Source organism: Myxocyprinus asiaticus, chromosome 40, assembly GCF_019703515.2.
Source record: "Myxocyprinus asiaticus isolate MX2 ecotype Aquarium Trade chromosome 40, UBuf_Myxa_2, whole genome shotgun sequence".
NCBI lineage: Eukaryota > Metazoa > Chordata > Actinopteri > Cypriniformes > Catostomidae > Myxocyprinus > Myxocyprinus asiaticus.
In genome coordinates, this window is record NC_059383.1 from 38,958,801 (window position 1) to 38,974,142 (window position 15,342).

The window sequence follows — 15,342 nt, forward strand, 5'->3', positions numbered from 1 at the left end:
TTCCTGTGCAACTCAACAGCATCTGCAGAGAAACTGTTGTATATAGTCCAGCCCAAGTTGAGAGTTGGTCAACGCTCAACTCTCAGGTCAAGAGGGAGACCATGCTCCCAAAGACGTCACCACAGCACAGGAGAACAAGGAAACAGAGGCTACCATGGCCCCACCGCCCTCCATAATCCCCAGTCGTGACAATGAATCTAGCCAAGCTAGTCCATTAGATCCTCCAGAGTCCCCTCATAAGGACTTCCACTGTGCGGTGCTGAAAGCTCTGGGCTGTGACACGGAGCCGACCGCACCTGTACCCGAACATGATGGCCTGGCCGCAGGTACCACCTGCAAACTACTGGGCTTCTGCCTGAGGAAGGCCTTCTTTATGGGGTTGATTCTGACTTTATGGTTTCTTTCTTTCATCCTGTCACCCCCTGCCTAAATCTCTCCCTCTATATCCCTGGTTTCAAACCTTGGTGATCCACCGTACCTGCCTGTTCCTACCCCAGCCTGCGCCCACCCTTCTACTGCCAACTACCCCTCAGAATCATCCTGATCTGGAGCTGTAATCTGATCTGTAAACAGACTGTATAACTCCTATTCCCTGACAAACTGAAAATCATTGGGTCACCTGCGGGCATCTCACTGTCCTCTGAAATACGTTCTTCTGGGGTTCATATTGTTACTTTTGTGCTAATAAACTCATCTTTGTTGTATGTAAACTTTTGTGGATGTTTTTACTGTATCACAGAATTACTATAAAACTTGTCATCAGAAAGATTCAAAATGATATTTAAGTCAGAAGTTATGGGGTCTGAATGGACTAAATTTCCATAGGACTGGGTAAAAATATGAATTTTCCAATCGATACCGTTTCTTAAATCCCAAGATTAGTCTTTTACTATATGCACAACTCTCTATGATTAGCCACTGGATGGTAAATGTTCAGATTTCACTTACCAGTGATTGAGTAATATATTGGCGAAGAAGTTCAGCATCCTTTCACTGCGTATTGCGAGTTGAAGTTTGTTTTAACTCATTCTGGGTAATGTGTGTCCAAAGACGAGATCCTTGCAATTAATTTTTCATTAAATAATTTATCTTTTAATACCCTTTCTGTTCTTCAGTCAATTGTTTATCAAAAACAACAAAAATGTAAAGATGAATTTCTGAAGACGAATAGCGCTCAAAAGAGCCTTTTGAGGCCTCGTTTTTTTTTTTTTTATATGTGCTCATTTACAGAACTGCCGGTTTTCTTAAAGAGACTAAAACGAAAAAAGATTAGTGTGCATGGGGCCTGGGTAGCTCAGCGAGAAAAGACGCTGACTACCACCACTGGAGTCGCAAGTTTGAATCCAGGGCGTGCTGAGTGACTCCAGCCAGGTCTCCTAAGCAACCACATTGGCCCGGTTGCTAGGGAGGGTAGAGTCACACGGGGTAACCTCCTCGTGGTCGCTATAATGTGGTTTGCTCTTGGTGAGGCACATGGTGAGTTGTGCGTGGATGCCGCAGAGAATAGCGTGAAGCCTCCACACATGCTACGTCTCAGCGGTAACGCGCTCAACAAGCCATGTGATAAGATGCGCGGGTTGACGGTCTCAGACGCGGAGGCAACTGAGATTCGTCCTCCGCCACCCAGATTGAGGTGAGTCACTACGCCACCACAAGGACTTAGAGCGCATTGGGAATTGGGCGTTCCAAATTGGAGAGAAAGGGGAGGGGGAAAAAATAGAGACCGTACCAATTTTTTCGCATGCGTTCTACAAATCAATGTTAATACTTGTAAATAGTATAAAATATGCATGATGAATCAATAAACATGCAATATATGCAATATTATATTTGTTGATTGAATACATGGATTTATACATTTTTAAAGCTAAAATGTGACTACAAGGATGAAAAACAAATAAAATGCACTTCGTAAAATCAATATTTTCATAATGTATCTGGTTAGAAGTTCCCCTTTATACAGTTGAAGTCAGAAGTTTACATACACGTAGGTTGAAGTCATTAACCACTCCACAGATTTAATATTAGCAAACTATAATTTTTTAAAGTCGTTTAGGACATCTACTTTGCATGCCACAAGTATTTTTTCAAACAATTGTTTACAGATTGTTTCACTTTTAATTGACTATATCTAGTGGGTCAGAAGTTTAACTAAGTTAACTGTGACTTTAAGCAGCTTGGAAAATTCCAGAAAATGATGTCAAGCCTTTAAACAATTAACCAATTAGCTTCTGATAGGAGGTGTACTGAATTAGAGGTGTACCTGTGGATGTATTTTAAGGCCTACCTTCAAACTCAGTGCCTCTTTGCTTGACATCATGGGAAAATCAAAAGAAATCAGCCAAGACCTCAGAAAAAAACTGTGGACCTCCACAAGTCTGGTTCATCCTTGGGAGCAATTTCCAAACACCTGAAGGTGTCACGTTCATCTGTACAAACAATAGTACACAAGTATAAACACCATGGGACCACGCAGCCATCATACCGCTCAGGAAGGAGACACATTCTGTCTCTAGAGATGAATGTAGTTTGGTGTGAAAAGTGCAAATCAATCCCAGAACAACAGCAAAGGAACTTGTGAAGATGCTGGAGGAAACAGGTAGACAAGTATCTATATCCACAGTAAAGTGAATCCTATATCGACATAACCTGAAAGGCTGCTCAGCAAGGAAGAAGCCACTGCTCCAAAACCGCCATTAAAAAAGCCAGACTACAGTTTGCAAGTGCACATGGGGACAATGATCTTACTTTTTGGAGAAATGTCCTCTGGTCTGATGAAACAAAAAATGAACTGTTTGGTCATAATGACCATCGTTATGTTTGGAGGAAAAAGGGTGAGGCTTACAAGCCGTAGAACACCATCCCAACCATGAAGCATGGGGGTGGCAGCATCATGTTGTGGGGGTGCTTTGCTGCAGGAGGGACTGGTGCACTTCACAAAATAGATGGCATTATGAGGAAGGAAAATTATGTGGATATATTGACGCAACATCTCAAGACATCAGCCAGGAAGTTAAAGTTCTGTCGCAAATGGGTCTTCCAAATGGACAGTGACCCCAAGCATACCTCCAAAGTTGTGGCAAAATGGCTTAAAGGCATCAAAGTCAAGGTATTGGAATGACCATCACAAAGCCCTGACCTCAGTCTGATAGAAAATTTGTGGGCAGAACTGAAAAAGCGTGTGCGAGCAAGGAGGTCTACAAACCTGACTCAGTTACACCAGTTCTGTCTGGAGGAATGGGCCAAAATTCCAGCAACTTATTGTGAGAAGCTTGTGGAAGTCTACCCAAAACATTTGACCCAAGTTAAACAATTTAAAGGCAATGCTACCAAATACTAACAAAGTGTATGTAAACTTCTGACCCATTGGGAATGTGATGAAAGAAATAAAAGCTGAAATAAATCATTCTCTCTACTATTATTCTGACATTTCACATTCTTAAAACAAAGTAGTGATCCTAACAGACCTAAAACGGGGAATTTTTTCTACGATTAAATGCCAGGAAGTGTGAAGAACTTTTTAGTTTTTAGAGTTTAAATGTATTTAGCTAAGGTGTATGTAAACTTCTGACTTCAGCTGTAATTACCAGCATTAGCTGGGAGAGAATTTCTTTTATAATGGACATTATAACTGAAATATAGTCATATGAATCAAAATCTGAATGCAGTCGAATCGAGAGCTTGTGAATCGTAATTTAATCGCATCTGGAAATCTGTATCAATACCCAGCCCTAGTCATTCATAAACTTACACGCATTCCTCTCTTTGCATGTTTATGAAATATTTTGACTAATTTGATAACGCTTTCATCACCAATAGAGTGTAATACTTGGGTTTCACAAACTACCTCACAATGCAACATGTATGTCACAATTAAACACATCACAATGAATCTAGGGGTTGCACCGAACAGCCGACTTCTCGGTTAGTCAGTTTTGCCACTAGTTGATGTGTTTGATCCATGCAGAATATTCATGCATCACTGGATTTCAATTGCACTTGTTCAGTTTCTTTAAATGCATCAGAATATTGTGAAAAATGCGCATGAGAGAGAGAGAGAGAATCTGCCTCATCAGTATGAAACTTTTAAGGTGTATCGTGCCTTATAAAAGCTGTGCCGCTTTCTGAATTTGAGCTGTTTTAGACGACCTGCTGTTTCACACAAAAACTCTGTTACAATGTTGTTCTGTTCTCTGTAGGTCAGACACAGGAGATTGAAGAGGGCAAAGTTCCCAGTGCCACCTGCACTCCCCCCAGCTCACCTGTGCGTGTAGAAGCCTCTGAAGTCACCACCCTCCCTGCAGAAGAGCCTGCCCCTGTGAGATAGACTCCACCCCTCAGTTAGTGGGGGAGGAGCCTGTTGCTGGCAGTGATGAATCGCCCAACAAATCGCCCTCAAAGAAGAAAAAGTTTCGCACCCCGTCGTTCCTAAAGAAAAACAGAAAGAAGAGTGAAAGCTAGAGAGGAAGAGTGCTCAGGCGTTAGTAAATACCCTACTTTAAAAACCATTTTTATTTTTTTGTACTGTGTTTGTTCACATTTGTGTTGATTTGTTTTTATGAAAGGGTCAGATTGCTTTTTTTCTTTGAACAGTTCTTTTATAAACGCTGGCTGACTGGTAAAGTGTACTTTGAGGTAAAGTGTGGCTTGTTAGTCATGAGCTCACACAATGATGTCATCATTATCTTCCCTGTTTTTATAAAAAATCTTAATCTGAATAACCACTATTATGTATTGGGAATGTCTCAAATGTTATTTTTAGAGAAAAAGGAATGAATGGAAGAGTTAAATTTCCTCCAGGTGTTAATTCAGATTGTAACGCTGCTGCATGCTTTAGATTTATCAAATCATGTCTATAAACATTTAAAAAATGGATGATCCAGAGTGTAATGGTCCATGTATTCATAAAATACAAAGATTCACAACAGATCTCACCTGACCAGGTACATGCTGTGCTAAACTTGTCAAGAACATGTCCGGGTCATTTTACCCCAAAATCAAAAGAAAGAAAATTTTGTTACAAAAATGTTAGTTTTTTTTTTTTTTGCTTGCTTGCTTGCTTTTTTTTTTTTTTTTTTTTTTTTTTTTGCATTGTGATATAATCTTCATTACAATTAAGCACATTTACCCCCAGTTTATTATTATTGTAATGAAAAGGAAATTAATTGTGTGTGTGTGTGTGTGTGTGTGTGTATGTATGTATATATATATATATATATATCATGGTAGTTTTTGTTGTGCTGCCTTTAAAAAATAATCATTGTATTTCAGTAATGTGAATCACTATTGAAAATAATGGGACATACAGAACAAAAAAAATAACACAATTTAGTAATGAGAATTTGAAGGGAGAATGTGCTTAATTATCATTAAAATAATATCAAAATTTAAAACATCTTCAGTTTCTTTGTGCAAAATAGAATTGCTTATTTTTTGGTTTCTTTTGACTTTGGGGTGAAATTTGACCTGGGAATGTTTTTGTAGGATTCTCCCTAAAAAGATTAACTTCTGCAGATTTGTTTGCATATGGCATTTGCAATATACTTATACCACATAACACTTTTTCATTCTTGTTTTAAAATGATCTGTAAATTTAATCCTGCAGTAATAAGAATTATATGTTTGCTTTTATATATGTATTTTATTTTTAGCTGGAAACTGTCGTTTTGTTTATTAATTTAAAACATTGTCAAGTGACTTGAAAACACTGTTGTAACAACATTAAATTGTATCTCTGACACTATTAAACATCCTGTTAAGAATGACAGACAAACAAAACACTGACTCTGTAATCCAGATTTCATTCAGCCACTAATGAAAACACACACTAACACACACATATTGTGTGTTTGTAACACTGTGAAAATATTAATTGAACCATTTTGAATGACCACACATAAAGTAACGCATTCAGATTGATGTTTGTTGAATTCAAAAGACTTAAAAAAGGCAGAAAGTAGTGAAATACGTCTCGGCTACTGTTGTAACCTCCGTTTCCTGATGGAGGGAACGAGATGTTGTGTTGATGAAGTGACACTAGGGGTCGCCCTTGGGAGCCCCAAACACCTCTGATCTTTGAGAAAAGGCCAATGGGAATTGGCGAGTGGAATTTGCATGCCACTCCCCTGGACATACAGGTATAAAAGGAGCTGGTATGCAACCACTCATTCAGGTTTTGTGCTGAGGAGCCGAGACAGGGTCCCGGCCATTTCAGCAGGTAGTTCAGTGTTGTGGCAGGAGGGACACAACATCTCGTTCCCTCCATCAGGGAACGGAGGTTACAACAGTAACCGAGATGGGGGGGTTGGCACATCCTGGGCGTGATATGCCATAGCGATGGCTTCAATGACCCAGTGTGCAATCCTCTGTTTGGGACAGTGTTTCCTTTCTGCTGTCCACCAAAGCAGACAAAGAGCTGCTCAGAGCTTCTAAAGCTCTGCGTGCGATCCAAGTAGATGTGTAAAGCATGCACCAGTCACAGCAATGCCAAGGCTGGGTCTGCCTCCTGAGGCACCGCTTGCAGGTTCACCACCTGATCCCTGAACGGGGACGTGGGAACCTTGGGTACATAGCCCTGTCGGGGTCTCAAGATCATGTGAGAGAACCCGGGCCGAACTGCAGGCACGGTTCGCTGACAGAGAACGCCTGCTGGTCTCCTACCCTCTTGATGGAGGTGAGCGCCGTCAGGAGGGCTGTCTTCAAAGAGAGTGCCTTTAGCTCAACTGACTCTAGGGGCTCAAATGGAGCTCCCCGTAGGCCCCGAAGGACCACGGAGATGTCCCACAAGGGAACGAGGCACGGTCTGGGGGGGTTTAACCTCCTCGCTCCTCTCAGGAACCTGACGATCAAGTCGTGCTTCTCCAAATACTTACCGTCAACTGCATCGTGATGTGCCGATATAACGGCTACATACACCTTCAAGGTGGAGGTGCAGAAGCCTCTCCTGCAGAAAGGAAAGCACTGATCCGACTGTGCATCCCTGATGCTCTTCGCGTCAGGAAGAACACCACTTAGCGAACAGATGCCACTTCAGGTTTTATAGGTGCCTCATCGAGGGAGCCCTGGCCTGAGTGATCGTGTCTACCACTGCCGGTGGTAGGCCACTTAAGTCTTCCATGTCCCGTCCAAGGGCCAGATGTGGAGATTCCAGAGGTCTGGTCACAGGTGCCAGATGGTGCCACGTCCCTGAGAAAGGAGGTCCTTCCTCAAGAGAATTCACCAGGGGGGCTGTCACGTGGAGCGTGAGGTCCGAAAACCAAGTCCGGGTGGGCCAATAAGCACGGAAGCCTTCGAGGCGCCGTACCTGCCATAAAGGAACGGTGCCTGGCAGTCGTGATAAAGACGGCCATGGACACTGACTGTGTGACCCAGGAAGTGAGGAAACTGCTCTTTTCTTAAATGTGTGTACCGCAGCCCTTGGGGCGTGTGGCAAAATGATAAGAAAAGAAAACAAGGATCCTCCACTGGGGGAAGGAGTGGTGCTCTTACCAGCTCCTGTGCAGCGGGTCTCCGACTTCCTGGGCTGCCTGTCTCAGGGGTGCTTTGAAGCCTTCCATGGGTTCTTGGCGACCGGCTGTGAGATGGGTGGTGTCTGCTTCCTGCGGGTCTGCTCCACGCCGGGGCCGGCCTGTTGGGCTGGGCTGTGGTGGAGCCGGTGTTGTTGCCACAGGGGGACATCCTTGGCGACGAGCAGACGGGGAGCGGGATTTTGAGCCACGCCAGTGCAGGATGTGGTGGATAGCCTCCGTCTGCTTTTGACCATTGAGAATTGCTGGCCGAAATCCTCTACGGTGTCGCCAAATAGGCCAACCTGGGAGAAGGAGGCGTCAAGGAATCGCACCTTGTCAGCCTCCCTTGACTCGACCAGGTTGAGCCAGTGTTGCCGTTCCTGGACCACCAGGGTGGACATCGCCTGCCAGAGAGACCGCGCCGTGACCATCGTCGCCCGGAAGGCGAGATCAGCCGCCGAGCGCTGCTCCTGCATCCACGTTAGGTCAGAACTACCCTTGTGCAGTTCTCTAAGTGCCTCGGCTTGGAACACTTGCAGGAGAGTGGCATGCAGGGCGGAGACGACCTGTCCAGCGGCACTGTAGGCCTTAGTCGCCAGTGACAATGTAAGTACCCTCTGGCAGCCCCACCATTAAGGGTAATGAGAGTGGAGAAGCTCAGAGACTGGGTCCGGGCAGTAAAAGTTACCCACTGCGATCGTGTGAGCTCATCATGCACCTCCAGGAAGAAAGGTATTGGGGTGGGGCATGACCGTGAGTGGTGCTCTGGGCCCAGGAACCAATCATCAAGCTGCGAGGGTTCAGGGCGGGGCGGAGGGATCCACTCCAGCCTGACGCTCGCAGCCGCCCGGGCAAGCATGGCCGTCAGCTGCGCATGGCGTGAGACTGAACCAGCCTGCTCTCTGATGCTGTAATTGAAAGCGTATCCACTTTGCGAGCCGCGAATGAGATTGCGAATTCGCCCTGAGATGAGCCGGCGGTCCTATCGCAGAACTCGCTGGGGCAAACAAGCATGCTGGTGAATGGGAGGTCCGTGGGGGGTTTCCTGACGGAGCGGCTCCCATTGAAATCCCCAAATTGCTCCCAGTGCTAACCGACGGGGTTTCAAACCTGTAGGTAAAAGGACCGTGGCGGGGAGCCACTGGGGTGGCTTTCCGGGGAAAGCCGTGACCGCAACGTTGCCATAATCATGCTCTCGCAGTGAGAACATGACCCGTCCACGAACGCTGTCCCCGCGTGGGCAGCGCCCAGTACGTGAGGCAGCGATAGTGGCTGTGGTATGCGGAGAGGTAAGGATCGCAACCAGGAAATACACACAAACGGAAAGGCACCTTTAAGAAGATGCTCTCCGTGAGTGCCACTCTTTTAGTAGGGAAATATACTCTTTTAGAGGAAGAATATACTCTTTTAGGCTGCTGAAGCGCCCAGGGGCATTCTCTGCACTCAGCCGGTGGGGGAGAAGCCGCTGTAATGCGCCATGAATCCAACAGCTTTTGTAGAGGTGAATGCAGCTTGCTGAAACACAACCGCTCGGCTCCGAAGAAAAAATCTGAATGAGGGGTTGCATACCAGCTCCTTTTATACCCGTATGTCCGGGGGAGTGGCATGCAAATTCCTCTCGCCAATTCCCATTGGCCTTTTTTCAAAGATCAGAGGTGTTTGGGGCTCCCAAGGGCAACCCCTCGTGTCACTTCATCGACACAACATCGAGTGAGTGACAGAAGGGGAACAATAATTAACATTGATGGTAATATCTTTGTCTTCAATGTTGTTCAGACATCAATTCTGAATCTGGACTAATGTGAAGCCTGTAGATCAGCTCGCTTTAGATCACTATAAATTCTGAAATATGTTATGATGTTATGGGCTTCTGCTAGTGTTTCTCTGTTCATGTTCTCCTGAAATTACATTGATGACATTACTCACATGTGTTTATTTAAATCCGTTTCTTTCCAGTTTCAAACATGCAGCTGAATGATATTCTCATTTTATCAAAGATGATTGTATGTAATACAATTCTACAAGCACAATTATTTATTTTTCAACCATGAATAAAACTCTTTGAAAAGTGTGATTTAATGATTTGTATTCTAACAGCAGAAAAGGCAAGTGAAGGAATTAATAGATGTTACAAAATAAATGCAACAAAACAAACTTATTCTGACTTTGTGTGCTTTAGAGACTCATTTAAGACAGAATTATTGATCAATAGAGAAGAAATGTCACGAGCAACACTGAACAATGGAAATACTCTCTTAGTAAACGTGTGTGTGTTAGTTATCTGTCACAGTCCAGCTCAACTCTATATTTTACTTTAGTGTATCAGATTAAGTTATAAATGTGAGTGTTTGGAGTTTAAACAATAATACATACACATTTTTCATGGTACTTTTTATTATGCAAACACAAATTAAACTTCTTAAAAACTCTTGAAAAGTTTCCATGACTTGATGATTATATGTTTTATAAAATGGTCTTTAACACACCAGTTGGTAAGTGAATTTATATCTGATAATACAGGGAAAATCATATCTAAATATACATCTTTACAATAAGTTCATCAGTTGTATTCTAATGATTATTATGAGAACTTCATTGCTCATAATATCTGTCATATAATGATCAATGACAACCCGAGTTCACATTATTAAGATGTACAGTAAACCACTGATCTCCCATATGAATTCACATCTTAACCAGCATCATTAAAAAGCATTAAAACATGTCAGAATAAATGAATTAACAGGTGATGCTACAAAGAAACTTTTGAGTAGTCTGTCTTCTACAGAAACTCAACTTTTGTAGATACAAGTTTTATCTGTAATTTAATTCTTAAGTGTTTTTTTAGAGGAGTTCACTGGTAAGATCAACAGAGGAGAAATGTCACAGCAAACACCGAACCATGGAAATACTCTCTCAGTAAACGTGTGTGTGAAAGTGTGTATGTGTGTGTTAGTCAGAAGATCAGAGAATGACAGTTTTCCTCTGTCACAGTCCAGCTGAACTCTGATTCTCTGGAGTTTCTCTTTCACTGAGACATCAGATTCTTGATCAGGTGAAATGAATGCACCATATTTACCATCATAAAACCCCACATACCAGAGTCCACTGCTGGAGAGTATGTCATTCTTCTTCTGAGAAGATTCTGTCATCACACCCAAAAACCAGCGTGTACAGTCTCCAACCTGAACATCCCAAAAGTGAATCCCTGAATTAAAACCTTCTGAACCCAAAACACATGCATATTCATCAAATCTCTCTGTATTATCAGGAAGCAGCTGTTTCTCTTCACTGAATCTCACACTGATCAGATCATCAGACACGATGAGATTACAGTGAGCAGTGTTGGGGTCCAAAGTCACTGGAGCTGAAGAGAGAGGACAGATACACACTCAAACACACATCAAATAAGGCTGTAACAGGTAAAGGTGGGCAAGGAGGAGGCGGGTGTACATTATAGGAGATGTGTTTTAAAACAGTGTATCCCGATAATTTTCATTATAGTGTTGTGGTTCGTAAGTGATATGAAATTGTGTTGTACTTCACGGTTCATTGCAAACGGATGTAGTATGAATCAGAATGAACAGCCTGTTGTTGTTTCAGTCGTGTTGAAATATTTAGGAAAGATAATTTTGATTTTAGTGCTATGCCTTGTATGTGACTTTGTTGTACGTCACGTGTCATTTCAAACAATGTCACATGGACTGATATACAAACTGTGTTGATGTGTCTGCTGTCATTCAAATCTGTAAATTAAAAAGTTGCGCAATTTCACAAAGCCTTCATTATAACGCATGAATTATGAATTAAATTAATTATAAAATATGTGATTTTTTTAATATCACCATAGAGAGCGAATGATAAAAGTGTATCAGTGTTTTTATATAAACATTTTAATTTATGACCCATCATTCGTTCATAAGGCATGTGCTTGTATGCAACTTGTGGGCAATTCTCGAAAAAACCGAGATCATGCATGCACTTTTAGTTGCCAAGTTTCTGCCACAACAGTTCATCATCATGAGTGATTATTTTGCATGATTAATAATAGATTCTTTCACTGACCAAGTTTGCTTTAAGTACGCCATCTGTATCTGCTCGATCTATTGATTACTCTGCATTTTAGGAATTTAGGGATTTTAATTTATGCCATCAACAAACAGCAAATAAGTGACTCCAGCCAGGTCTCCTAAGCCACCAAAATTGGCCCCGTTGCTAGGGATGGCAGAGTCACATGGGGTAACCTCCTCGTGGTCTGCATATGATATTTAGGTTTTTCAGAGAATGCATTTTTAACGTGTGTATTTTGTCTTACTGTACTGGCAGAGTTTTTATAGTCAAAACAAGTGAAAAAATCTACTAGTGCTGAAGAAGTAATCCAAAGTATTTAGATTACATTACTGACCTTGAGTAATCTAACGGAATACATTACAAATTACATTTTTCAGCTTGTATTCTGTAATCTGTAGTGGAATACATTTCAAAAGTAACCCTCCCAACCCTGTGCATGAGGCATACAGGCTATAACTATTAATACTGTACTGACGTACGGTGCATGGGCACCAAACACAAAAAACATATATGCATGATGCACTCCCCTCCCTTCCTAGAGGAGGGGGCATTGCCCTTCCGGTCATGTCTGCCGGCAGGTCTTTTCCACCTTTCTGGAGCCCTGGGAGAGACGAGGTGGAGGGAAAGGGAAGAGTGTAAGAGCGAGGCGGAGCGACAGAGAGAGAGAGGAGAGAAAAACTTGCTCGCCGGTTCCTAGATGCGCTGTCGTCCTCAACCACTCCTCTCCTAGCGGACGGCAGCGAGTCCTCCGTCTCCTGGCAGACGAACGCGGCTGCTCTCCTGGTGGATGGTAGCGGCGAGGACTCTGCGACAGCGCATCCCTCCTCCCTCCTGGGTTTCGGCACCACTGTGACAGGTAAAGGTGGGCAAGGAGAAGGCGGGAACCGGCTGAACAGTCAACATAAACTTTAATGATATAAATGAACTTAAAACAACATAAAACAGAAACGAACACGGACACACATGCAGCACGGTCGCGTGTGTCTCTCTCAAACTGGTGCCTCCAACTCGTCCTTATCCTAGGGATGGGCGGATCGATCCTGAAGTATCGATACTTCCAATACTGATGTTGTATCAGAAATATCGATCCTCACAAAAAAATATCAATTCTAAATAAATAAAAAGAATTTTTTTTTTTTTTTACTTGGGATATTATTATTTGGTTACCATGAACATGAACAATAATCATAAGCTTCAAAGTGAAATAAAAAGGATTAGGCTACATTAGCAAATACTTGTGCAGGGTGGGAACTATTTCTTCTTCCGCTCATCTTAAAATGCAGAAATGCTGAAAGACACAAGCAGACAAGAACTTGCACCATCACAAGGCTCGTTCAAACAAGAGGGATCAGTGTCTTTTAGAGGTAATGATAGAAAATCAGAGAAACAGCTTCTGGAGTAAATTCACTCTAAATAACAACATATCTAAAGCTGACATTTCAGCTGTGTGTAGTTGTTTTAAATAAGTAATTTAGTAACCATGGTTAATTTTGTGGTAACTATGGTTTAACTAAATACCATGGTTAAACTAAAGTTACTGTAGTGAAAACATGGTTAATTAAGGGTAAACAAAACAGAAGTCTAATAATTTTCTGTTTAGGCTTACAAATGTAAAAAATAAAATTATAATAATTACTTGAATTATGACTAAAAATAATATTATAAATTACCCATTTTATCCTAAGAAATCACAAAAAATATATAATTAGTTTAATAGAAGTATCGTATTGGTATCGGTATCAATGATATTGGACTTGAAATTATTGGTATCTGATCAAAACGATAACAAGTGGTATCACCTATCAATACTTTATCCCCCTCCCGGCTGATTAGCACGATTCAGGGCCGGCCATGTGTCCTCACGGTCTGGCCCCGCCCTCCTCCTCGTCACAAAGGGAAATGATCATTATGAATTCATTGTTGTATTCTCAACTCACTATATTCAACATTTTCCTGCATCTTCTGTATCACAGTGAACTTCAGGTTGCTCAGATGTTTTGGGACATTGATCAGAACTCCTGAAATGTTCTCTGGATCTGCTGGTGTGCACTGGGTTCTGAAAAACATTCAGGAGTCAGTCATGTTGATTTGGGTTCAGAACCGAGAGAGAAACAGGAAACACAATACAAACCTTTCCATTGTGCTCTTAAAGTTCTGTAAATAGAAAGAAACACAAATTATTCATCCAAACTGAATTTGGATTTAATGTCTGAAACTGACATTTGTCTCCAGTATAATGAATATTGAAGTTGTATAAATGTTCATTGTTTCCACCTGTAGGAATGAAAGATCTTCAGCTGTCATCTGCTCCTCTATGACTCTGATTGTGTGTGAAAGAGATGAAATCTGTCTGCTCATCTTCTCAATCTTCTCCTTCATCGTCTGACTCTTCTGCTCCTCTTCCTCTCTCAGTGCTGTTATTCTGGCTGCCTCTTCATCACGTAGAAACTGGTGAAGTTTCTCAAACTCCTCATTAATCTTTCTCTCTGTGTGTTGAGCCTGAAACTGAAACAAAAGACATTTCAGAGAAAGATCTGATGGTCAAACTGTATATCAATAAACACCTCCAAAAATGTGATGTTTCACACTCTTTAATTACACAGTTTAATTCAAACCTTAATATGTTCTGCAGTTTGATCCAAATTCTGTTTAAACTCCTCAAATATTCTCAGTTTCTCCTGTAAGGGTTTTAGTGCAGTTTTGAGTTTCTCCTGCAAGAAATCGGCATGTTAATATAAAGAGTTCTTACTTTCCAGCCCTGTTCTGCTTTTAGATCATTATGAGTTTGACCATAATAATCTTAACTTACTGTCTGTAATTATTTGTTAATATATGCAATCATAAAGTATGCTGCAAGTGATGCTGTTTCAATAAATGTTTTGAATATAATTTATCTGACCTTATTATCGATGACAGCTTCATCTACAGGACAGAAATTGTGATTTTTGTGTGTTCTGGAATCTCGACACACCAAACACACCGGCTGTTGATCATCGAGACAGAAGAGTTTGAGTTTCTCTTTATGAAGACTGCAGACTGCTTCACATCCTGATGAAGATCTTTGACTTCTCTCCTGTAAGAAAGTCTCACACAGGTTCTTCAAAACCCGATTTACTGGAGGCATGTCCTTTGATGATCTTCTTCTGCAAACTGGACATTCTTTAGATCCTTTACTTTCCCAAAACTTCTGAATACACTCTTCACACACACTGTGACTACAGGACAGAAGAACAGGATTTTTAAAAACATCACAGCACACAGGACAAGAGAAATCCTCCTCAGAAAAAGATGTAGACGCCATTTTCTGAGTCACACTTCAAAATCCTTCTTCAAAGTTTCACTTTCAGTTTACTAATCACGTTTAACACTCAGTATTCTGTTTTTAAATCAAAGAGTTTCACATTCACAGCAGAGCATTTCAATAATGTGCATCCGAAATATTTCTGTCCTTGTCGTGATCAAATTATTCAGTGTTCTTCAGTCGAATGAGCTTAAGGTCAGACGTGATCTATAACTGTAGACCAATGGGTGTGTCAGTCTCAGCTTTCATCCTGGTTAACTATGAAAGTGGGAGGGGTTTGACAAGACCACTTGCAGTGTTTTAACACTATCACACAAGGCCTACCTAACAAATTAATTAGCTACTAATGTATTGCAGTGCCTAATATAAAATATAATCAATTTGTAATCACAATGAAACAGTAATCGATTGTATTATTCAGATGTAATCTGTTGCACCCAACACTGACCATAAGTAACTTTA

At 41.7% G+C, this 15,342-nt stretch overlaps 2 protein-coding genes across 2 annotated transcripts in view; one reads left to right on the forward strand and one right to left on the reverse strand.

Annotated features, from left to right (window-relative positions):
• The window catches only part of LOC127430831 (alpha-adducin-like), a 35,289-nt gene extending 25,623 nt beyond the window's left edge, over positions 1 to 9,666 (forward strand). The window contains 2 exon segments of the mRNA XM_051680940.1: positions 4,200 to 4,316; positions 4,319 to 9,666. Coding sequence (XP_051536900.1) covers positions 4,200 to 4,316; positions 4,319 to 4,461 — 260 coding nt within the window. The 3' untranslated portion in view covers positions 4,462 to 9,666.
• A 132-nt stretch (positions 9,667 to 9,798) lies between these two features.
• LOC127430847 (E3 ubiquitin-protein ligase TRIM39-like) lies at positions 9,799 to 15,110 on the reverse strand. The gene is made up of 6 exons (XM_051680963.1): positions 14,479 to 15,110; positions 14,195 to 14,290; positions 13,854 to 14,084; positions 13,711 to 13,733; positions 13,517 to 13,635; positions 9,799 to 10,875 (listed from the first exon to the last, which is right to left on the reverse strand). The coding sequence occupies exons 1-6, from the start codon at positions 14,878 to 14,880 to the stop codon at positions 10,334 to 10,336; spliced, it is 1,413 nt and encodes a 470-aa protein (XP_051536923.1). The 5' UTR covers positions 14,881 to 15,110; the 3' UTR covers positions 9,799 to 10,333.
• Positions 15,111 to 15,342: the final 232 nt, after the last annotated feature.